The following is a 25455-nucleotide window of genomic DNA, read 5'->3' as shown; positions in this document are numbered from 1 at the left end:
TTTCTGAAAACATTTTATTTGGTGATACCTTTTTTTTTTTTTTAAGATTTTATTTATTTACTTGAGACAACGAGCAGTGGGGAGGAGCAAAGGGGGGGGGAGAGAGAGAGAGAGAGAGAGAGAGAGAGAGAGAAGCAGACTCCCCTGCTGAGCAGGGAGCCCAATGCAGGGCTCGATCCCAGGACCTGGAGATTATGACCTGAGCTGAAGGTAGACACTTAACCAACTGAGCCACCCAGGCGCCCCTGGTGATATTTTTAATGACAGAACTATAGTATCTAGTAACATAATGTATACACATCTCAAAACTCAGCATGTATGGGATTCATCCAGTGAATTTTAAGTTTCCTATAAAACTGTAATGAACAAGCTTAAGAAAATAATAAAAATTGACAGACTTACTGTATATTTGGTGTAATCCCTTCAAGCAGCACAATATTAACCCCACCAATATGAGCAGTGGCACACGTTTCAGTCATCTTTTGATGTAAAACATCTTAAATGTAAGAAAAAAGAATTATACGAAATCTGGAAATAAAATAATTGTACTTTGTATTAAAGTTGCATTTTATCCATAATACATTCATTGACAAAAGATAACTTAAAGTTTTATTTATAATAAAATTTAAATTATTTCAGAACTACTTTAAAAATTTTTTCTTATTTCTATGTATTCTCATATATATACGTATATATACATATGTCAATATATATACATATATATTTTGTATGTCTATATGACACTCTATATGTCAAATATATATATATTATATATCAAAATTGGAATAATACCAAATATACTGTTTAATATGCCATTCATGTATTAAATAGCTTAATAGCATTAAATAGCCTAATGACATTTTAAATCTCAGATTTAAAGTGTGCAGAAGGTGCAGAAACCTTGGAAACCTTCCAAGGTGCAGAAACCTTGGAAAATTTAAAAAAATAGGAAAAGAAACTATATAAAGTGGCACTCTTGATCCATATAAATGGGAAAGTTCATTTTTTGAAGAAAAACTGCCAAGTAGGAATTTTAGAGACATGGCATTGGCTTTTTCAGAAAAGTTGCACTACAGTGTTAGAAAATCATCCCACCTTTCATTTTTTCCTTAAGTGTAAAGCTGCCATGGATCCTCTTCAGTTCTGATTCCATTGTTAGCCCCCCAATGTCTGCCTCCAGGTGTGTGCGGTTCACCATGCCAATCCCAAACACTATTAGAGTAACATGCTGAGGTTCAGAAGTCACCAAGCTACGTTTCCTCTGTGTCTTTGTCAAACTATTACTGTCTTGTTCATTCTCAAATACAACTTTACATGTCGGTTCTGTAGGGCTCCGAACTCCTTTATAACGAAACAAAACAACAAGACACAGAGATTTACATAGGAAATGTGAAATCAGAGGACACTCCAAATGCCATCTTAGCTTTCTTCATATTCCAAACCAGCCTTCTTCCTCACCAAAATGATTTTTTAAGTTTTTCAACATTTTCCCATGATCATACTGACAGTAAATAATAGTCAGATATTTGAAAGTAGGTATGTCTGAATCTTTCAGACCATACTGTGTATGGAAGGACAGGAAATAGGGTGGCAAATTATCTGACTGCCATTACTATTTTCTCTCCATGGGTGACTGGCAATTTTCTTGGCATTTCAATTATCTACTTATAACATTAAGAAAACATGATCGACAACCTGTCTGTTTTAGTATTATTGCTGTTTCAAAAAGAAATTTTTCAAATATAAAGATATCCATTACCTGCTGGTCCAAATGTTTCTGAAGATTTTTCCAATATTCCTGTTGGATCAGAGATAAGTGAATAGAAGTTAAGTAATTTATACATATTCTGCCAGCACTCAGCTGAAGGCTCACTTTGTTCTGACACTGTAATTGAATCAGAGTCATCCATATGAATAGTCATATGGTCCACCACATCTTTTGAACCTTTTCTAGACACTTTTGAAGTTCTTCTTTCAGATCTTCCTAACGAATTTTTGTTTCGAGATTCCTTTTTGTTATTTTCATTGTTGGTCCGTTTGTTCTTTGCGTTGTTTACTCTATTGCCACCATTCAGACTTCCTCTAGAACTGCGGCTAAAATCAGATGAGCGAAAATCCCGATGTTTTCTGGTTTTGAAGGTAGGTGTTGGGGAAGCCGATCCAGCTGTATATCTGCTGAGTTTAATGTCAGTCTGAGTCGCTTTGATGTCATCTATCATTGTACTAAATTGATGAATAAGACGAACCAAAGCCATGTCTACATGCTGGCTTATTGACTGACAAGAAATAGTAAAGTTACAGTGAAAAGTATTATAATACCGTTTGTTGAGATCATGAAAAGAAAGAGCACTGGTAGAGTTCTGAGGGGTGCACACTGACTTTTCCATTACAACAGCACTGATGCTGAAGGTTTCCAACATTAATGCTGGTTTGAACTCAAGTGGAGGAAGATTCACATGACCTTGCCTAAAAATGCAGAAAAAAGAAAATAAGAAGATTTTATTTCCTTTTTTCCAGAACTGCACAATCTTTATTAGTTCATTAGCAAAAAAGGCGAAACATATTATAAACTATTTAGATAGTTTTAAGCAAGAGATTAAGTATAATATGCTTTTTCATGAGGCCAACCTTTTATATGTTGGAAACTAGGCCTTAAATCTTCCCTCTTGATCTTATTCCATAACTGCCTAGTTAAAATCAGATTTATGTCAATTATTTCAGTGAGGTAATAAAACATTTTTTTCTTGCCAATATGGTGGCATACTCCATTGGTAATGGAATTTAAAGTCAATTATAGGTCAATTATGGTACCTCCCTTAACCATCTTCTCCCTCTCTGTTAAATATACTGTTTATATATTTAATCTCATCATATTTATACAACTTGCTATTTGAATTGAAACCCTGCTGGCTTACTTTGCCAAGATGTAAGTGGGGAGGAAGGCAACTGGAAACAAGAAATGAAAAATGCACACCAAAAAACTATGAAAATTATTTGGGCAAATCCTCCTGCTTATCTGAAAACTTTCATGTATGGATATTATAGTCAATTTTAATATTTAAAAGCCAAAACTGTCTCAGATATCTGTAAACCAGCTACCAATAACAATAAACCTCAGGCACCAAAATTGTAAAAAAAAAAGGTATTTTTTTCCCTCTTCTTCCATGTACAATATGAATGTGTAGTCATATAGGTCAAAGTTTTCTAATAGAAAAAAGAAACAGAAGCTGCTCTGATGTTCTCAATTTAACTTAAAGATTTTATAGAGAATAATTCTTTAATGAATATTATTTTAAGAAAAACCCCACTTTGGAGTATAATCCATGAAAATGTACAAGCTCATAGTAAGACTACAATCAATGCTAAGTGTGTAGTCAAAGAAGGAAAGACTGGATTTTGAGAAGTAGAATGGACAGGAGAGAGAAGACTCAAAAGAAATTAAAATAATCTGCAAATACAAAAACAAGAATTGAAATCATATAAGGGAGGCAAGAAAGTCTTGAAGAGAGAAGATTTAAGTAAAAGGGGGAAAAACATTGGTATATAATGAAGCAGTCACTTAAGACAAAAGTAGCCAGACAGATAAAGAGCTGGCATGTAGACTGCAAAGCCAAAGTTAAAATTAAATTTTAAAATTATTTAAGTCCCTAATATGTTCAACTATCTTGTCTGGAGACAGCAAAGATATGAGGAAACTAATGTTTATAGGAACTTCTACATGCCAGAACCTATGCTAAATGATTTAATAGCTGTCCTGGATTTACAGGATGGGATATATATGTTTATACAAGAAACTATAACCCAATAATAATGTACAGTAACTAACAGAATGAATAACATTCCAAATGTTGGGAAAAAACCAAACAAACAAACTGAAATTAATGGCCAGAAAAAGTGTACTGTGACAAAGATCTCCAAATTAATAGAGTTTAAGGTGGAATTATAGGAGATCTGAGAAATAAAAGCTAACCATGGGCTAGTAATAAGAATGTAGAGTATTCAGAGATGATGTGATAGTAGGAAAATGAAAAGGAGTGTTAGGTTCAGCTAGATCAAACACAGCTAAGTTCAAAGTCACTCAAAGAACCTCTCTGTGAACATAAGAAAGTATGGTCAGATGAAGGTCTAGTCTGTGGCAGGCAGTATTATATAGCATTTAGTAAGCCAATAAGTAGGCAGTAACTATAATTATTCATATACAGATATAATCTAATTATGAATAACCTAATTATATCTACAGATGATATATACACTGTGTGTGTGTACTGTATGTGTATGTATATATATACATACATATACACACATTATTGCAAATGAAATACAAGTTTAACACAGAGCTTTTAACTGTAATTAGGGAGCGTAAGTTGGTATTAATGCTTTGGTGTCTGAATTTGATGATTCCAATGTGAATGGATTTCAGTTACCATGGTTTAGTTATATAACACCAGTTCCCTAACAACATGGGTAAACTAAAATTTACTGTGAATAACTGCATAGAGTACAAAGTTGCTGCTAGCTCTTCAGTACACAAATCACTATGTAATATAACAGATGTACACCATGATCATTAACCAATCACATTATGTATGTCAGTGACTGGTCAATGTACATTTGTTATTCATTTCATGCACAGACAGTAAAGCACGTAGTTGTGTTGCCTCCTCATGATAAACCCACATGACATTTTACAAAAATCAATAATCTAGAGAGAGCGTTGGACAGCAAAGATAAAAATGCAGTAACAAAACAAAAAAATGATAATGCTGGTGGTGAAATTAAAAGTAAATGGAGTTATAGAAGAAAGAGCTGACTGTAGAAATGTTGATACTCTACTGTTCTAGAAACTATAGATATGCAGCCAATGGAACTCAGTGAAGGCAAACTTACTGGCATAAAGAGGAAAGTGGTTGTAACAAAAAGGATGACAATATCCCAGAGGAAATGATGCTGGCAAAAAACTTCATAGTAACAGGAACTCGTGATGGTATTTCATGACATTAAAAGTGCAAGGGAAAAGTGTTGGAACCTCATCAATACTTGCAATGGAGTATAGCATTATGCCAAGGTACGGAATAGATGCTCTTTCGTATTGCAAGTTTGTATTGCAAGTTATATGATGATAAGATGGCAAGGGCTATTCAAACTATAATGGGATTTTTAGAATGAAGTGAGATACTTTAATTCTCAGTGTTTCTAATGTTTTAAAGTATAATGTACTAAATATTAGTTTTACTATACTTTTCATTTCCCTACACATTTATAATAAACAGTAATAGAGTTTTTAATGTTTTAACAAACATTTTTTTCCAGGTCACAAAACAAAGGTAATTTTCCTCACTAATCTTGATAATCATTAAGGTCACTTTGTGGTGCTTCGGCTTGTCAGTCATTTTTATGGTATGATACTACTGTGAAAAGCAGTGACTGTCTTATATTTAATAGAAAAGACAATGCAATTTCAATGTTCCTGTCTCATTAGAAAAATCCTCAGAAATCTAGACTTGAAACAAAATTTGAGAAAGCTGTATTTTTCTATTAATAATTGCCATAAAAATGTTTAAACTGATTTTGTCAAATCATTTAAATTTTTAAATAGAATATTTCAAATGGAAAACATATTTCACCTAGTTATATGTGTGATATGTGCGCATTTTGCTTTTACTCTACCACCTTGCAAAAACATAAATTGGATGAAACCAAGAATGTTGCAAAACCTCTTGTCATAACTGCCATCTATATCCATATTCTACTATTCCTATCTACATCAGCAAGACCCATGCAAAATAAATTTAATGTTCACAAAAAGATTAATCAAATATTATTAGTGGGCATAATATTTCCTATTCAAGCAGTAAAGAAACTAAAGAACTATCCCTGATAATAATGACAGTAAAAGGTGGTTCTTAACTTTCACCATGCTACATTTAGCATTCCTATGTACTTGTTTCTCATGGCCATACTCTCAATATGACTTCTACCCTGTCTCTAATAGAAAACACTGCAAGTCAACTCAGAAAGGAAGTTAGGAATAATTCTAAGTAAAATATATAAAATTACAATGCATAAGATCATAAAAATTCAGCTACTGCAACAGTAAACAAATTCTGAGGATACAGACAACAAATGTACTTTGGCTAACGCACATACACATGCTAAAATGGCACAAAACGAAGCCTCAGCATAGACCTCATCACCTATAAAATTAACAAGTTATTAAAAAGAGGTTATTTTTGATAAATGGAAGTTACCTTCTGATTAAGATATTAAAATTACTCTCATTAGCATTAGAGGAAAACAAAGCTAAAAAAAGATATTATAACCTGTGTACAACATTTTACACAAAAAGAACAGAAACACAAGACACCTTCTTGCTCTTTTGCCTTTTCTCTCTTTGGCTGTGTCTGAATCCACAATATCTGCTCTAAGGCAGTCCAAAGTCCCTGAAAATGAAAGGTGTTCTCCAAAGTACATTCGGTAGCAGAGTGGCATTGCATCCTGTGACTGAATCCCTGTATGACTGAGAAGAGGTTTGAAAACAACCTAAAAGACATAACACATTCATTAATTAGCTTAACTTATGATTCATCATTTACTATGGCTTTTTTCTTACCCTACCTCAATACATATATCAATACTGTAGCGTGACGAAAAACAAAAAGGACTTGTGTAATAAATATCACTCTAATTTTACTTAAAACTTAACAGTATTTTTCAGCACCTACTATGTGCCACTCATCTTCAAATTAATCACAAGGACAAAGATTCCTCCATCCTTCCTGAGTGTCTGAAACTACAAGCAAAATAAAACAGTGAACTAATTTAAATCATTGTACTTGCTTTTAAAAAGGGCATGAATATATACTGTGCTTCCATAAAAATTTGGTATATTAGAATAGTTTATCACCTTCCTATGTTAATATAAAAACATTTCATATGTAATACTATGAATATCTGACTTTTTAAATGGTATCACTTGGTTGTAACAGTCATTTAACATTTATTTTGTGACAAAAATACTTCCTTTACATTTTAAGTATCATACAAGCTTACGGAAATACAACACCATGGTTACATCTCTTACTAACTGATTTTGTAGTCATGAAGAGCTAACCCAAACAGAAGCAACCATGTGTTCAGTAGTTGATCACTATAATCACTCTGCTTATTCTTTGCTGCATGGTTCCTTTTCCTCCTTCCACATCCAAAATATAGGTGCTATCCAGTACTTTCCATGGCCCTCTTGTAACCCTTTCGCTGTACATCTTCCTTAGTGATCTCTTCCTGAAAGCTAAATGATACTATTAAAATGGACAAGAGCCATTTATGTATTAAGACCTAAGTCTACATGTTCAATTATCTTTAGGTCATCTCCTTTATTTGTGCTTGGGCAAACAGGCTACTCTTGTGAAGGTCTAAAGGCCTACAACAGAGAATTCCAACAACTGTACACTAGACTGGAACCTTGGGGAGTAATTCCCTCTCCCTTATATACTTGCTTGGGATATTCTTTCTTGGGTTTTAACTCTTTCATTCTAATGGAAAAACTCTTCCCTCTTCAAGGTTCGAATCCTCCTCCTTCTTTTCTAACGTTTGTCATTTATTTATCCCCTACCTTGTTAATCCTCCATACCTATCAGAAACTTTGATTCCTGATTTACTTTCCTCTTTTTCTTTTCAATCCCAATTTATCATCCTGAATGACTTCTCTGACCATAACTCAACCAACACTTCAGTTCCAAAGTTATATGACTTCTTCCCCCATAATCTTGGCTTAAACTCCATTTCCGCAACTTCCTAGATTGTTTATATCTTTCACCTCATTTTTCTTGCTACATCTGCTTTGGATCAATCCTCTTATACTCCTATAGCTGAGCTGCTAGGAATAATGAAAGAAAATAATATAATTGCATTCATTGGTACCCCAACACTAACCTAAACTCTTACTAGGCCCTCAGCACTATTTGGCAATCCTTTTAGGGAGTCTATGGTAAGCTCTCTTTCATATTTGCTCCAACCTGTACACATATCTAAATCACCTTACAGAGTTTTTTTACTGTATTAATATTCATGTTTCTAGTGGACTTTAGAATCTTATATGTAAAACAGTATAACTATCCTTAAAAATATGTGTTGAATGCTAATAAATACAATTAACGTATTTTGTAGGCCAAAACAACAACAAAGGTTATTTATTTTCCCACTCCCCTTTAATAAAAAAAATGAAGTCCCTAAAAACTATGCTAATGAATTGGAGAAGTAAATCTCAAGAAAATTTAAAAGTGCCTGACACATTTCTTAACATAAATTACCTTCTATTATAAGAGAAAATTGAAGCTACCAATTTGCAAACTTAACCTGTATAATTGTGAACTATCCTTATTCCTTTCTTAGTTCCTCAGAGGAAAAAAGTAATTTTTTATGTCTAAAACATCTCTATTGAATGACTCTAAATTCCAACACTCCTCATCCCTCTCTGAATCTTGCTCTATCATTTTACCCTTCTTTTTTCTTTTTCTGATCTGGACCTTCCTCATTCCTCCTAAGTATGTATGCTGGAGTCTCTCTCACCCTGAAAAAATAACACCTCTCAATACCACTGGTCCCGCTCACCCACTTGCCTTTTGATCATTCAGACTAAAATACACATTTCAAAGGATTTTGCTCTCCACTCTTATATTTGATCAATTGAATAAGACCTCCACATTATTTTGCCTTTACTTTCTCAAAGCCACAACCATCTAAGTTGTGTCATTTAGCACTTACATGAACTATTACAATAACTCATCTTTTCATCTACTGTGTCTCTACTTCAATCCATTTAACACATTGCTACCCATATAATATTTCTACATGTATCGTTCTAGTTAGGTAATTCCTCTGCTCTAAAATCTTCAGGGCCTCCCAACTGCTCACTCAGTAAAGTCTTAACACAGCGTTCTAAAGGACAGGATTAAATTTAGCTTTCTAGTTATGTTATTTAGCCAATTTGTATCTCCACATAACAAAAATGTTACTATAGAGACAACTAACTATATACCACTCTTCTGTTTAATGCATATCTACAAATGCTACATTTGCATTTGTAATTAACCCATGTACTTTTAAAAGGCTCCTCCATTTTTGCATGAAGACTTTAGACAGACAAGAACAGAAAAAAGATTTTCGCTAGAATTCCAAGGTGCATATGACTGGATGGTTCCAACTGCTAAGAATTACCTAATGAGGGGTAACTATTATTATGGAAAAACCGACTGGCTTACCTGTGCATCAGCAAGCTGCACAGCAGGAAACCCTTGGTTGGCTTCTTCTACACCTGCCACATCATCCTGACTAGTGCTATGCTGAGAATGTGTTCCATCCAAAGTATTCTGGTCACTAGATAAGACGGTGTTGAAATCTGAGGCTGAGGGTATTGTAGGAAGATTGGGTGCAACACCTAAGAGAGTAAATGTTCAAGAGTAAAATCTGTATTATGAGGAAATAAAAACAACATAAAAGGGCACAGCAAAGTAAACTTACAAAGCCCACATTACAGCAGTATTACCAGACCATTTCAAATGAATGAAGGAAAAAAACCCACCACCAGCATTTTTTGGTCATTTTACAGACATGATTTAATAATAAAAATGAAATTAAACTAAAACTTCAGGAAATATCAGTCATCCTCATACATGAAGTCTGTATTACAGAGCCAGTAGGTCCAAAATATAGAATTTTATGGCTGGAAGATCTTTGAAAAGCATCTGATATCCCCTCAGCTTTGCACTGAGGAGCAGAGTTACAGACAGCAGCAGGGCAAAAGCCACAGATGTCACAGAGTCCCACATATAAATTTCTTCCCAAATATGCTTTCCCAAGGCAGAATAAAAGTAAAATGGCGCTATTTCTTTCCTCTGTATTCCCTTTATCCTCTAACTCCCCAGGCAAAGGATCCATGATAAAGAGGAAATGTTCTTTTCTGGTTTTCTCGAAATTTAAACTGTGTAGTAGTGAGAACAATGCTAGAACAGTGCTGAAGCTGGCAGAAACACTGTCCTTCTATCTTCTTCAACTAAGAGCCAATGCTAAGAATGGTAATGTAGTCATAATTAGAATCAGTTCCAGACTCAAGAGTGATCCACATACCAGCAAAACAAAGGACTGAGTGAGTAGTCACTTATCAACCACATTTCATAGTATCATATTTTTTATATGACTAGAATTTGCTAGCAATGCAAATAGCTGTTACATGGATTAATTTCAGCTGCCTGCAGTACCTAAGATCAAAGTCTACTTCACATATTCTTTAAAAAAAAAATTTTTTTTACAAGAATACATGCATCTAATAAATTTGGAAAAATACCCCAAAAAAGAAAAAATAGAAAATGAAGGATGGTGCCACTTATGCTTCTGGAGATAGCCACCAACATTTCTTGGTGAATTCCCTGCTAGCATTCTTTATACGTATTCTTTTAAAATTAATAAATTGTCCTCATTTCCTCCTCAAAAGCAAAATCTTATTCTATTCTCTCCTCTTAGTACCCCTTTAGGTTTAATTATTTAAGTAACTTTAAAAGAATGTTAGCTAGTATTTCTCAGAGGAACCCGAATAAATTAAAGTATTTTCTGTATCATAGGTACATTGTGCCATATTCTTTGCATTTTTTCATTTACCTCCTTTTGGTATTTTGAAAATTAAACCGGCCACATTAATTGGACGTTTTAAACTCTTTAAATTATATATGATCTCACATTTGACATATTTGTCTTCCCACAAGAACACCAACTGATTGCTTACAATTCTCTCAATTCAGTTTTAACAAAGGCATTTCATAAATAGGTGAATTTCAACTAAACAGTATTAAACATGTGAGATTCTGTGAAAAATAGAATTTTGTTAAAATTTACATATGTCCCTTAGGCAGTTAAGCAAAATAACATGATAACTCAATACCTGATGGAAGACTATTCTGTGCAGATTTTGTTACAGGAGATTCTTGTACCACACTTCCACGATTACCCACAGCATTTGACATCCAATTATAGAAACTCACAGATGATGGCTCAGATAGCAAGGGATGTTCAGATAATATATCAGTGGCCATTGTATTTCCTGAAAATAAAATTTTATTGAGTATAGTATTACTTATGTAATAAGCAGAAAATGTGATTTATGTAATTATTTTTTAAAAGTCAGACTAAATTGTCTTTTGTAGATGTTTTCAAACTCACTGCATGATATTGGTATTTGGATATTAAGGTACTAACAAATAACTTATTTTTAATATAACAAGAAGAAATTCACTGTTGGATGGTTTAGACATCATCCCATACCATGACTAGGTTGATAGTAATATCAAATGCTGCAATTTAGAAATGCAAACTAAGGGCATGAACACCAAGTTACAAACGGAACAGTTTCCCAAAATACTTTTTCAAAGATAAGGTGTAATACATAGATTAGTTATGCAACCAAAGTATAAAGCAAAATAAACTTAAGTCCTGTTTGTTTGTTTTTTTAATTCTCACATAGAAGTAAACTTGTAATTGTCAAAACCAGGGATGTACCCGTTCTCGTTAGGGAGCTGCTTTTTACAGCTGCACTACTTCTTTGAGGAGTCCCTTCTAGGAGATTGTGCAAGCTTGGGAAGCTTCCAGTCAGGTAGCTGAGTAGGCTCTCCTTCCTTGGACTCTCCTTAACTGGCATCCCAGCACGTCCAACATGCACCGGAGAATCTGTGGCAGTGTCTCCACTGGTATAGCTCAAAGAATGATAAGGGTGAATACCCTACAAAAGAAACAAAACAGGGGTCTTTTTATGCATATAAAAATGACTGCTAAAAACTACCACTACTATTACTGTTGCTAGTTACTATTCACCAAAACAGATTGTGCCTACTAGGATTGTGGTGAATCTCAAATGTACATAAAAATGTTTTAAAACTTACAGTACAATACAAAGGACAGCATTTATTATCATTCACTTATTTTAACAATGAATTATTAATTCCCTTTGAAATCTGAAGAGTGTGTCTGGTGGCAAGATTTCTATCCCAAAATTCTTAATACTATACTACTCTCGTTGGTACCCTGATAATGAAAATCTGCAAGAGATTCTCTGTAGAGTTCTAATATGCCAAAAACAATTTCCAGCAATTCTCTGAGGAAAATTAAAAAATTACAGAATTGCCCATCTCTAACTGTTCCGTCACATCTAAGGTTAGAATTTCAGATCAGTTTAAAATAGCACAAGAAAAGACTATACAGACAGAAAGATCCTAAAAAGAAGAGATCTGAAACAAAGCATTGCAATTCAATTTTTTGGAGGACTTTTATAATCCATAAACAAAGGAATGTTTGTGGGGTTAGGAAAAACCATCAAACAGGAAAAAAATCTGAGACTGATTAAGGAGTTGAGAATTTAAAAGTATCCTGGCTTCAAACCATACTATAGAAAAAGAATAAGCCTAATAGTTCAAACTTTTAAAAAATGTATATTAAACTATCATTGAATGTTTTAATTAAAAGAGCAATACTTACACAGAATAAAAACTTTAAAAGCACAAAGACAATTCAATAAATCATATCCCCTGAGCTCCAGTCTACTAGATCCCTTCCCCCAGAAGTACTCTTAACTGTTTCTTATCCTCCTTAAATAATTTATAACTATATAAGCACATGTACATATTTATCCTTTTTTAACACACAGATACTTATTGTCCCATATTTTGTTTTTACTTTAATCCAGGCACTTTGGTGACCATTCCATATCCACTTAGAGATCTACTTCATCTTTCTGTAGTCTTCACGGTATGCTCTCTGAATCAGGGTACACTAGTTTATTAGTCCTCAAATGGTTAGTCATTTATGTTCCTTCCATTATTTTCCTATTATAAACAGTGTTGTGAAGAACATTATTGCACATGTGTCTTTAAGCATTTATAAGCATTCATTTCTTTAGAATGAATTCCTGGACATGAACATACTGGGTGAAAGAATATTTTAAATTTTGATACAAACTGCCAAACTGGTCTTCAAAGAGTTTGTGCCAATTTACACTCCCACCGGTACTATATGAGAGTGTCTGTTTTCCCTTATCTTTACCAACATACACCATTCAAATATATTAGTGTTTTCAATCTGATTGGTGGAAATGGAAATTTTATTTTAACTTACATTTCTTTAATTATAAGAGGATACATTTTCATATTTGTGTATGTAATTCTCTGTGAACTGCCCATTAACAATTTTCTATTTGATTGTGTTCTTCTTCTTAGTTATTACAAAAAGATCTTTATATATGAGGAAATTAGCACTTTGTCATATGTCTTTCTATTTTGCTTATAATACATTATTTTTTCTGTGTAGAAATTTTATATTTTAATATGGTAAAATTGTTAGTAATTTACCTTATGGATTCTGAGTATTAAAGTAAGTCTACCCAAACTTTCAAAGAAAGTTAAAATACTGTCATTTTCATTGCTCAGAAAAGGAAACTAACAAAACATAAATAACCCATGACAACAACAAATAACTTACATGCTTATTATGTGCCAGGTATTGTTCTAGGCATTTTTCATGTACTAACATTAATTTCTTAACATCCGCATTGTGAAAAAGTTATTACCGTAATCTCCATCTTACAGATAAGGAAACTGACACACAGCACAATTAAACATTTGTTCAGTCACAAAACAACTAAGTGGCAGAGGCAGAACTGAAACCAAGGCTCTCTGGCTCCCAAGGTGGTAGTCAACCACCTTGGTATATACATGTCTTACCAAGCACTGGTTAAGTTTCTTAAAACAGTGTAATTAAAATCATAAAACAGCCTAACTCAAACTGCATATCAAGTTGCTAATCATGTTCATGTTCAACATCAAAGTATTTATTATTACTCAATTATTAAATTAATAATTCTTGAATATAAAATACTCCTTGAATATTTAAATTTAAATACCTAATATTTGAATTTCAGATATCAGAAATTTAGGTCTTCTCTGGAAGTCTACTATAAACAGGAACAGCAACAATGTACCTTTATTTTTAATGCAGAGTCACTATGCGTATGAGTCTTAGAAAGTTTCCTCATTATCTCAGCTCCTGTTACAGGTCCAGAGCTACCAGGTGGAGGACGGTTGGCTGTTCCTTCTAGTAGCATTGTGTGTTCACTGACCGTGGCTGAAACAGTTCAAAAGAATAAGTGGGCTATAGATTATCATTTGCTTGAAACATCAATCCCAGTGTTCCTGATGGTGTAACTACGCTCAACTTTACATATTCCTTGAGTAAATAAAGTAAATTAATTAAATTTCCTTGAAATTAATTGTGGAATCTGCTGTAATATCATTTTTTGTCTTTCTTTTACTCTCTCAACCCCAATATTCTCACTCAGTCTCAAGAAAGGAACAAACAGCTTGTATTCAGTTCTTCCACATCCCAGCCAAAAGGTTTAGAGAGAAAAAAAACCAAGTAAGCTCAAAGTACAGAACTTTCAGATTAACCCAGGAATTTGAAGATAGCTAATTAGAAGGGAGCCAACATGGGGCCTGATATTACAACCCTAAGACAGGACCTGAGCTGAAATCAGGAGTCAGATGCTTAAGCAACTGAACCCAGGCACCCTTCCTCATAGCATATTCACTTTTAAGTATCAAGTTTTTTTTAAAAGACGATTAAAAAAAACCTGGGTAAAGTATTATATATCAGTGTTTTGAAAGCTCTAATTTTAAGGCTACTGTCCTTTTTCATGGTACTTTTAACACTTTTTTCCAAAATATCATAATTCAATATTATTAAATATTACATGTTGTGATAACAAAAGTTTACCTCTGAAAAAGCATTAAAATTTGCACATATATTTCTGAAATGCATATTTACTGTCTGTGTTCTGTGTTCTGGCACAGTCATGATGCTGACAGAATTACAGGATGAATGCATGACTCTAAACATTAGGTAAATGCAGAATGAACCAGGCACCAGGTAAAATTCAAAGACTCCTTTAAGTGGCTTAGGAAAGATGATGAACAAATATAAATATGAATTTTATTTTTTTCAAATGTAAATGTTAAAGTTAACATGCTTCACTCAAATATTCTAGCTATGCAAAGATGTCTGTTATTGTACAAGACAGACTCAAAGAAGTCTACCATATTTCATGAAATTAAATGTAAAAATCAAAAGTCAGTATAAAGATTCCAACATTATTATCATTTATTTGGATGAATACAAGTCATACTTGTATAATTAAGCCACAACGTTTTCAAATCTGGGACACAAATGATTAAAATGATCACATATGTTACCAAGGTATAATATTTGACTAAAATATTTACAAATTACCTGCATCAAATTCAAATTCTGCTCCATCAGCACTGGTGTCACTTTGAAGACCACCTCCATTGTCTAGCCCAAGTCCGTCTTCATGTTCATGGTCCACAGCTGATTGAGGTTTCAGTGGCTGAGCTGGTCTGTGTAAGCTAACTCCTTTAAAGGCTGGTGTCACCACAATAAACTTCATCCACTGTCTTGCCAGTGCAACTAAACCTTTCTTTAAAGTTACCAAAGCAGGAAGTCCATCACTCTGTAACAACAATGATTAGTAATGTTACTATTTAAAGTGCTTTGCATACATTTATTTATTTAAATCTTATAATCCCCATTTAGAGATGAAGAAACTAGAATTTATGTGTTATAATTTGTCCAAGGTCACAAAAGAGAGTATTTCAAGCTGATAATAGAACTCAATCTCTAAACACAACATTGCGTCTTTCTGTCATAAACAATGCAGTACCAGGTGAATAAGAGGCTAAACATGGGGTGAAAAATTGGGATTCTCCTCAAGAAGCATTCAATCCACTTTACCTTTTTTGTTCTAGTGAGGAAATCAAATGTATTTTGAGTTACCAAGAATATTCATTAAACAAAGAGGAAATGAAATTACTCCCTTCAAAGATTAGGTAACCACCATTATCTTAAAATTAGAAAAAATAAATTACTATGATTAAATGCTGGACACAGATGGATTTGAAAGTTAAATGTATTATCAGTAACAATTACATAATTTAGAATATACTTTATTCCACGTGGTGATGATTATAAGAAAGAAAATTTGGCTATTTTTCCAACTGGAGCCTTAGCCTAGAAGGAAAATATCCAGTTCCTCTCCATCCCCTTTCCTATAATTCCTTGTGTTAAGAGAAATGGCTCTAATTGAAGAGAGCCATTTATTAAATAGCAGAAATCACCTCATTCACTTTCTGAGGAACATCAGCTCCCTTAGAGCCTGTCCTTTCATTCTTAGACTCAAGAGCCATCTTGTGTTTCTTCCTCTTACATGAAAAGCTTATCTCAGCAGAGCATCCATCCATGGGAAATGCCTGCCATTCTTTCTGTTTCTGAGTCTCTGCCTAGGACTAGATAGGCAAGTTAGCCTTGCACTGTGGACCTCCAGTCTTCGTGTCACAGGGTCGGAGTAGAAAGCACTACAGTAGTCTCAGGTCTAAGTACTTTTTTCAAATCCACCATTTCCTCTTATTGGAGGTTATCAGAAGTTTGGCCATTAATAATACTGATACATACTGATCCCTAATTTGGCTAAACCCCTTATATATTTTCTATTGACCAAAAGCTTGGAGAGAAGAGAAATTCTCAAGTTCTAAATCCCTAATGATGAAGTGTTATCTTCTATAGTGCTTTTCTAGAGGCAGACATATATTGTATGCATTTTGTATTAAATATTCTCCCCTCAACCATTAATTAGCCCTTATTAAACATTTCTGTGAAATTTCATGCTGGTGACTTTTGCTTGAAATTCTTTATACTTTTGGCTTCTAAGACATTTTTTCCTGATTCTCCTACCTCTTCTTTTCCCTACTCAGCATTCTGTGTAGCTCTACCTACCTTCTTTTCACCCTCCCCCCTTTAATTTTGGTGTTCTTCAGATATCCACTCTCGACCAGTTTCTCCCTCAACACACCATCATTCCTAGAAGTCTCATCCATATCCACAGCTTCTAATACCTTCATGTTGGCAATTCCCAAATCATTCATCTGAGCCCATTGCTGTCTATAAGCTTGTATTTTTAACCATATTTTTCCTTTGGACTTCCCATCTGCATCTCAAACCCTGCAGGCCGATAAATGGCTCCTCAAAAGGACAAGAGCTTCTTTTTTTTTTTTTTTTTTAAGATTTATTTATTTATTTTAGAGAAAGAGAGAGATTGTGACCATGAGCAGAGGGAGGGACAGAGAGAGGGGGGATGGAAAATATCCCAAGCAGACTCCACATGGAGCCCAACACAGGGCTTGATCTCACAACCCTGAGATCATGATCTGAGCTGAAACCAAGAGTGGGACACTTAACCAACTGAGCCACCCAGGCATCCCAAGAATAGGGGCTTCTTTAAAGCTAACATACAGTTTCAATAACTCACCATTGTAGCATCATCAATGATGGAGTAATTTGCCTGGTGCAGGTAGTGATGTAGTATATTGCACAGTAAACATGAAGGATTTTCTTGGAGAAAACGGGCAACTTTTGTAAGTCTGTTGTATTTACTTCTTAAGGGAAAATGTACACTTTTATTCTGAAAGCAGAAACAACATTTTAGAATGATGTGTCAAAGACACTGCAAATAGAAGATCTCCAGTAATCAAGAACTTTGCAGGTCTGATGTTTTCCAACAATGATGAACAATTAGAGATTATGTTCAACAATAAACTAGGTAGGATACCCTGTATTGTTGCTAGACATACCTCTAATGCTTCTGTCATTATGCATCCCATAACAGCACAAATTCTCAGGGTGCCCTCAGTTTCTAATTTGTTTAAGGATGATTTGAGTTGATCGATGGGAACAAGCCATGCACCAACAGCTGGAGTTGCAGTGCTTAAAAGGTTCAGCTGCCTTTGAAAATTAAAAAAAAAAAAAATGTTTATATATATATATGTAATATATATATATATATATATTACATATATATATATATATATTATATATATATATATATATATATATATAAACAAGTGTCAAGATTTGTATTTCAAACGATCTCCCATACTTACTGTACTTAGTGGCTATTTTACTTAGGTAAAATTACTTTTCATTTTAGCTACCAGATAAATTATGAACATATAAGTAGAAAATGATAGAATAGATAATAGAAAAGAAGGAAAAATATTAAAACCTATTAGAGGTAAGGGTAAGAAGTTCATGGCAGGGTGACATAATAGTAAAACAGGAAAGAAAAAGAGTCAAACAAGGTAAGAATGTCTACAGAAGAAAGATGGTAAGAAGGTGGCAACCCTAATGCTAGATAGATCCGAAGAGTAATTTAAAAAACAGAATTGTATGTTATTTAAATGAAGAACAATCAAAGAACAGTATTACATGTTTCAAACTTTTTACCTAGAAAATGCATGTGTAGGAGATCTCACATTGGTGGGAGCTGCAAAACTAAACCAAATTTCCTTGATGGTCAACTTCATGCTACATGAATCTGGAGGTGGAGGCATTAGAGGTAGATCTTTTTTCAAATCATCAGATTCAACTCCTTCATCCTACATAAAATAAAAAACCAAAAACTTATAATGTATAGCTGCTTAAAACCACTAGTGCCAAGGTTAATGTTTTAAGCACAAAATCATCCCATCAAATCAAGTTCTACAGATGACACCTTTATATGAACAGGTAACACAACCGTGCTCAGCCTAACCCTGATTCTGAGAAATACCTATAGATCCTTGAAGCTCCAAGGAGCACCGTCTGAAAAACCAGCGCATTGTAGTAAGCCATAAATCACAGATCTTAGAACTGAATGTTTTTCCTGATCACATCATTCAGTTACATTTGTTTAGGGATGTTTAAGCATTACTTTTTCCAGATGAAGAAAGTGAGAGAAAGAGGTTTTGTGACTTGTCCAAGGTCATACAACTATTAAGGAGAATGAGTGATAGAATCAGTCTTCTGCTTCTTACTACAATCTGGTTTCCATTCCATTTTAACAACATATTTCAAATTCCCAAAAAAAGTGCCATAAAAATACTAGTGTAGTCCATGTTCAAAGAAATAACACTCTACAATAAAAAAATTATTAGTTATATTATTATACTAGCAATCTGAATCAGTATTAAGAAATAGTATTTTTTTTTTAATGTATAATCACCACTCTAGAATGCAGGGAGGTAAGCATAATATTAAAGAAACAAAGAAAAAAGTCTACTGCCTGTTATGTCTCCTCACAGCTCTCTAATTCACTTTTAGCTATTACTGGTCAAGATGAAGAAAAGACTGGCATTTTCTTGTGGGATGATTAAGGAATGAAGAGTATCCACAAAACAGCTTTGAATCCTAAGTGCTACAAAACAATGTGAACTATAGGCAATAGGAATTTCGAAGCTAGCAGATACCAACTGTAAGTCCACATTCTTTATCTGCAGCTCTAAACTCAGAACATTCTGAGAACTCTAAATATTTTTGTGTACATGTGGCATTAAAACCTGATCTGAATTTGATGAGAGGCTATTTATTCCACTCGGAATTTTTATGAATGTTGTGCTGCAAAAGTATTTAAATATTTCAAGATGGAGCGCTGTCTCAGATTCCACTAGGAGTTTATGTAACATACAAAACACACACCATATTACCTTTCTGTTAGAGGTAAAATCTGCATTCTCAAATACATATGACCTGTGGGTTTCAGACAAAGCTGTGAGCTAGGCACTAAGGTATATAAAAGACAGAGAAGACAGTCTTTAAGAACTCAAAATTTTAAAGAGAGAAGGGGGCTTATAGATAATAAGCAACTAATTATAATAATATATGAAGCAAAGCAATAATAAAGTTGGATTTAGGTTGACTGAATTTTTGGTACCTATGGCACGTGTAAATGATGATAGCTAAAAGGCCACTCACTGCATACACTTCTGGACCTCAGTTGAAATGTTGGTGTTAAAAGCATAACTGATGGGAAAGAGTTAGTGTCATCAAATTATGGAGGACTATAAAATGACAAAATCAAATAAATCAGGGAGTGGACATACAGCAAAAAAAAAAAGAAAGAAAAGAAAAGAAGGTAGCCAAGAACAGAACATGGAGGGAACACCCACATTTAAGGACAAAGAACTGAATTAGGACATGGACCAGGAAAAGTCAGAGAATCCAAGGAAAGCAATGTTACAAAATTAAGGGACATTCAGCAAAAACAGGAGGATCAGAGAGATCAAGGAAGACACCTGAGTTTCTGTCAAGTATTTCAGGGGGATAGAAGGAGAAAGAAACAACAGCTGGGCTTTTCCCAGCTCTTTTGGTGAGTAGCTACTGTATTTTTTAATTTCCTTAATTAAAGTGCTAATCCCCAACCACCACTCAAATACATCCGAAGACCTCACAAGAAAATTGTGATTAAACTCTTGAACTATACGTCAAACAAAAATAAATATTTCAAAAAATAAATTACCAGAAACCTGAAGTTCAGAGGTGATTATGCCAATGAATGGTGGATATCGATGACATTTCTTAATTAAAAGAAAGATGGTCTTCAATTGGTCTAATTTCCAAATGATCAGAAGTGTATGTATGTGTTTAAAAACAACATTTACCAAATTCTTACTATGTGCTAGACACTGAGTTAAGCCTTTCAGATGTATTATCTCCTTCAACCCTCATAAGTCTAGAAGGTCAGTATCCTTATAATGCTATTATAGACAAAGAAACTTTGAAGAAGAAAAAACTTGCACCCATCAGTTAGTGGTACAACTCTTCCGTAATCTAGAATTCTGAATATTCTTATTATTGCTATTTATTAATCATCATGACATTCTACCATAATAAAGATAATAAATGAGTTACATATAAGGTATCCTTCAGGACTCTAGCTGAAATGGGTGAATATTGACAAAAACATCTAGAACTTACATGAAATACTACCAGTGACAAAACTAAGTATTTACATGAATTCTGCTATACTCCTTGAAACAACATAAAACAATGCCTACTTTTCTGAAATTCTATTAATTAATTCAACAAATATTATTAAGTGCCCAATATGAGCAAGGTGTTAAAGCAAGGTACCATGATAGATATAAATATATCTATGGTATGGTACCTATGCTTCAGAAATTATATTCTAGTAATAGTATAATCACCAAAATATCTTGACTACGATTTAAGTAAAATTCCAAATATTGAAAGAAGCAAATATATTCCAGAAATTAACTTTGAACTGTGTATGTAGTTTTGTTATTTTTTCAAAGCACTATTATCATTAAAAATTCACCAACTTGTTCATCTGAAACAGAATTTCCATTTAAGTCTGAAGAAGGGCTTATTCTATCACAAGGAAGATTATCATCAGAGACATCAGTATTATAGCCACTGCCAGTTGGAGAATCAGAAGAATTGTTGGATGTCAGCACTCCACCTCTTTCTGTGACACTAGCTTTACCCATAATTCCAAAAGTATTATATAAAACAGCACCAGACTGTCTTCCTCCTATAAGAATGAAAGAATATATTTATTAAAAACAGTAGGTACCTCAAAACTGTACTCACGGTACCCATAAAGATAAAAAATAAAAATAAAAATTCATAAAGATCTTTTTTTCTCATCAAAACTTGGCCCTTATCAATGAAAGTTATGTCAGAATGGATTATCAGGTAAAGAATCACAGACATACTCAATTACTATTATATATATGACTAAACCTAAAAGTCTTATATACACCTCAGCCTTCCTTTTTTTAATATATTAATAATGTAAAAGAAAACTGTATATAACTGTAAGTTAGACAACTGTAAGTCAGTTTGTCTCACTGAATAAAGGATTTACGGTATTTTCATCCTGCAAAGCTCTACTAATCAAAAATCCAGTTTCCAAAGACACAAACTTTCAAAAGCTGGGTGGCTCTATATTTTATTCAAAATTTTTTTTCTGAACCACAGATTTTTTTGTTCAGGCAGTGATGTTTTGTATATCTATATGCTCTGTTAGTTTTGAATCACACATTGAAGGGAAAGTCCCACTCACACAATTGGGATGGGGCATCCACCCTGGTAAATAATCCCAGGTCCCAACTTTCTGCTTAAATATGCTGATTCAGGTTATTCAAAGTCACAATTATTCAAAACATTTCAGCAACATGGGGCCAATTCATCCCTCACTTAAGCAGAAATGAAAAAAAAAAATGCTTACCTTTTATGGTTAAATTTTCAAGTCCACATTCAAACATTATCCAACCCCATTTTTCTTGGCTGGGACCTATTCGAGTTACATCTGGAACAGCTTGCTGATCAGTTTCATCCACAAAAGTAAACTCATCCAACTCTTCAAGAGTAAATAAAACTTTGGACTTCTCAAAAGGAATAGCAGTGATGGCACAGGTACCAATATCTATTATCGAAAGAGAAGAAAATGACCATTTTTAAAGACAGAGAGGTTTCTGTTTAAAAAAAAAAGAGAGAAAGTAAACATTTGGCACAGTGTCTGTCTTAAAAAGATAACTTAATACTCTGTCAAAAAGAAAAGTAAATGAAGCAACCAATTTCTAAAATAATGCCTAAAGTCCAACAATTTAAAAAGTGCCAGAATCACATTGACATAAAAGGGAGAAAAAAAAGATTCCAAAATTAAGAAATAATTGCTCAGAGGCAGAATCAATTCATTTCTGAAAGATTATAGGGTACTCTAAAAATCTAAAGTAAAAAAAGCTCCTGAATAATTCAGCTTCATGGTAAACTATTTTTAAATACTTTCTCATCATCTTACAAAATAAAAAATCATTTTAATTAATTACCCAGCTACAGGAAAAACATTAGAAAATAAGAAAATTATAGCTTTTACTAAAGGATTGCTTTATGCTAACACATTTTATATAATTACAATTCATAGCAGACATTGCCATAACTCCACCACTTACAACATGCAATATGGAAACTAACATCCTGCATGTCTGAAAAGTTTGTATTTTATTTACTTTTTTTCATTTCTTTCTCTGATTTCAGCTAATAAATACAGAAAAGCAAAAAAAAGATTTAAAAAAATGTAAATTTACCACCCAGAGATAACTTGTTTACATTCAAATTAAATTTCCTTCTAGCTTTTTAGAGATTATTTTACAAACAAACCAGCTTTGGTTCCCATATTTCAAGAAACAGTAAACCATGATAATTTCCTGAGGGCATTAAAAATTCTTCAAAGATATTATTTTAAGTTTTATAATACACCATCATATGAAAATACTATATTTCACATTTATGATTAAAAAATCTTCCTGATCAGAGAGTAAATATTCACTTACATTTTTCTATGATTTTCTCATTATTTATTTTTTATATTTGCCTTTAATTCCATGAACTTATTCTGATGTATGATATAAGGTGAGGATTAAACTTAAATTTTTTTTTTTTTTAAGATTTTATTTATTCGACAGAGATAGAGACAGCCAGCGAGAGAGGGAACACAAGCAGGGGGAGTGGGAGAGGAAGAAGCAGGCTCATAGCAGAGGAGCCTGATGTGGGGCTCGATCCCAGAACGCCGGGATCACGCCCTGAGCTGAAGGCAGACGCTTAACCGCTGTGCCACCCAGGCGCCCCTAAACTTAAATTTTATTTGAACTTTTTAATTAAGTAATACACCTGCATAGATCAAAGATCCAAAATGTGTGAAAGGTATACAATGAAAAGCCTCTGACACCACACCCAGGAATCCACTTCCTCTCCCTATAGGTAACAAACGTCATTAGATTGAGAATCCTTTCACAGACAGCTTATGAACATATAAGCAAAGATAATTACATATTTCCCTGCATTTTTATACAATGTTTTGTCTTTGATGACTTTTTTCTGCTTGGTGTGCCTTTCAAAATTTTATTTAGTTACTTCTTATGCTCTTATGCAAGTGCAAACTGGTTACCAGTGCAAACTACAGAGCTGAGAAAAGTCTTTTTATATTCAAGCCACTGTATTTTATACCAGCTTTAGGACGATAATCTCAGGTAGCCAAGAAAAGTCTCTTTATTTGGAATCCTCAAGTCAAATGCTTTGCTCTCAAACACAAGGATGGTAAAATAAGCTTTGAGAAAGCCACAACAGTTATACAGACCCAGAATACAGACAAGAATCATGGAATCTTCAGAGCCTACAGGATACAATGAGCAAATTCAAGGTAATCATTTGTTCATTCAGGATTGGTCACCTGTCCCACATGTAGATTTTAGCATAGCAATTGTCTCAAATAAGACTAACGAACTCAATGTTTTCTAGATTGAATTTCTGACAGTCTGAGATCATTTAAGCTTCTAAATGCACTGAATTACATCAAAAATATTGAAAGGATATGTGACATCTCTAGTTTTCTCTTTCACCTCACCAGGGACTTTTAAGAGGCATAGCCGGATCTATCATTCTAACTGCTACTACATTTTGGAGACTTGACTATCTGCTTTTGATACTGCAATTAATTCTTTTTAATGAAGTTGTGCCAACAGAACAATTTTAAAAAGCAAGAAAGACAATAAAGATCATACTCTCTCTTCTATAATAAGCAAGCAGATACCACAAAGAAAACTGGAGATAGAAGCAGTTCCTAATTTGGGCCATACCACTTACTTTCCTCCCAAAGTTTACCTTCCATTCTCATAGAATGTGAGTAAATAAATAAATACCATGTGTTCAATATATGAAAAAATACCTTTCTCTTATGAAATACTCAAATTGCAGCAATACTTGAAAAAAAAATGTTTCCTTTTGCAAAATCCTCTTACATTTATCCATGTCAAAGAAAAAAATATTTGTTGTAGAATCCTACCTGTTGTATCAAGACCCCTAAGTTGCCCATGAACTCGATGAATATTTAACTTGGCTGCAATTTCTTTGCCTTTTTCTGCTCCAGCATTCGATCTGAGAGATCCAGATGACTGAGGCTGCATCTTAGTGGCATGGACATACCTATCAAAATTTGATGTTCTACCAGGTTCTGTATTATTTGAAGTCTCTTCAACCACACCTCTTTATGAAAAAGAAAAAAAAAAAGTATGATGGTTAACATTTAAATAATATAGTTCAGTAAAAACATTTAATAAGCAGTTTTATTAAAAAATTCCACTGTTTAAATTAAACCAATATTAATAAATTTTTCAGTGTTTACTGAAAAATGGTATGAGTAAAAACAGTACAAACTTTTAAAAACCTACTTTGTTAATATTCTATAGCGATATTTGAAATTCCAATACCAATTTTGAGTTTTAACATTAGAATTTTCAGAAATGTATTTAAATGGTTATGGCTTGCTTTTACATCCAACAAGAAAATTATGGTTCAAATTAATAAAATCCTTCTTACCTGTTCATACGAACTTGCGTAGCAATTCTGTCAAAACACAATGCGACTAGAGACACATGAGTCACGCTTTTACTAGGAGCTGTACTTGGAGATTCTTCCACTGAGGCTTGTAACAAACATAAGTTTACCTAACACACA

General features: G+C 33.5%; 1 protein-coding gene across 17 annotated transcripts in view; it reads right to left on the bottom strand.

Annotated features, from left to right (window-relative positions):
• Window positions 1-25455, bottom strand: part of BLTP1 (bridge-like lipid transfer protein family member 1) — a 195615-nt gene that overhangs the window by 72599 nt on the left and 97561 nt on the right. For all 17 annotated transcript variants that reach the window (XM_057310047.1, XM_044384298.3, XM_044384302.3 and 14 more), the window contains 16 exons: window positions 25318-25445; window positions 24785-24984; window positions 22172-22369; window positions 21261-21472; window positions 18388-18539; window positions 17736-17886; window positions 17414-17566; window positions 15322-15562; window positions 14018-14160; window positions 11548-11767; window positions 10934-11092; window positions 9261-9436; window positions 6365-6540; window positions 1760-2466; window positions 1096-1341; window positions 403-496 (listed from right to left, as the gene is read on the bottom strand). In XM_057310047.1, the coding sequence (XP_057166030.1) occupies window positions 403-496; window positions 1096-1341; window positions 1760-2466; window positions 6365-6540; window positions 9261-9436; window positions 10934-11092; window positions 11548-11767; window positions 14018-14160; window positions 15322-15562; window positions 17414-17566; window positions 17736-17886; window positions 18388-18539; window positions 21261-21472; window positions 22172-22369; window positions 24785-24984; window positions 25318-25445 (3356 nt within the window). The remainder of the gene's footprint in view (window positions 1-402; window positions 497-1095; window positions 1342-1759; window positions 2467-6364; window positions 6541-9260; window positions 9437-10933; window positions 11093-11547; window positions 11768-14017; window positions 14161-15321; window positions 15563-17413; window positions 17567-17735; window positions 17887-18387; window positions 18540-21260; window positions 21473-22171; window positions 22370-24784; window positions 24985-25317; window positions 25446-25455) is intronic.

Source organism: Ursus arctos, unplaced genomic scaffold, assembly GCF_023065955.2.
Source record: "Ursus arctos isolate Adak ecotype North America unplaced genomic scaffold, UrsArc2.0 scaffold_11, whole genome shotgun sequence".
NCBI classification, from domain to species: domain Eukaryota; kingdom Metazoa; phylum Chordata; class Mammalia; order Carnivora; family Ursidae; genus Ursus; species Ursus arctos.
This window is presented reverse-complemented; position numbering and strand designations above follow the sequence as displayed.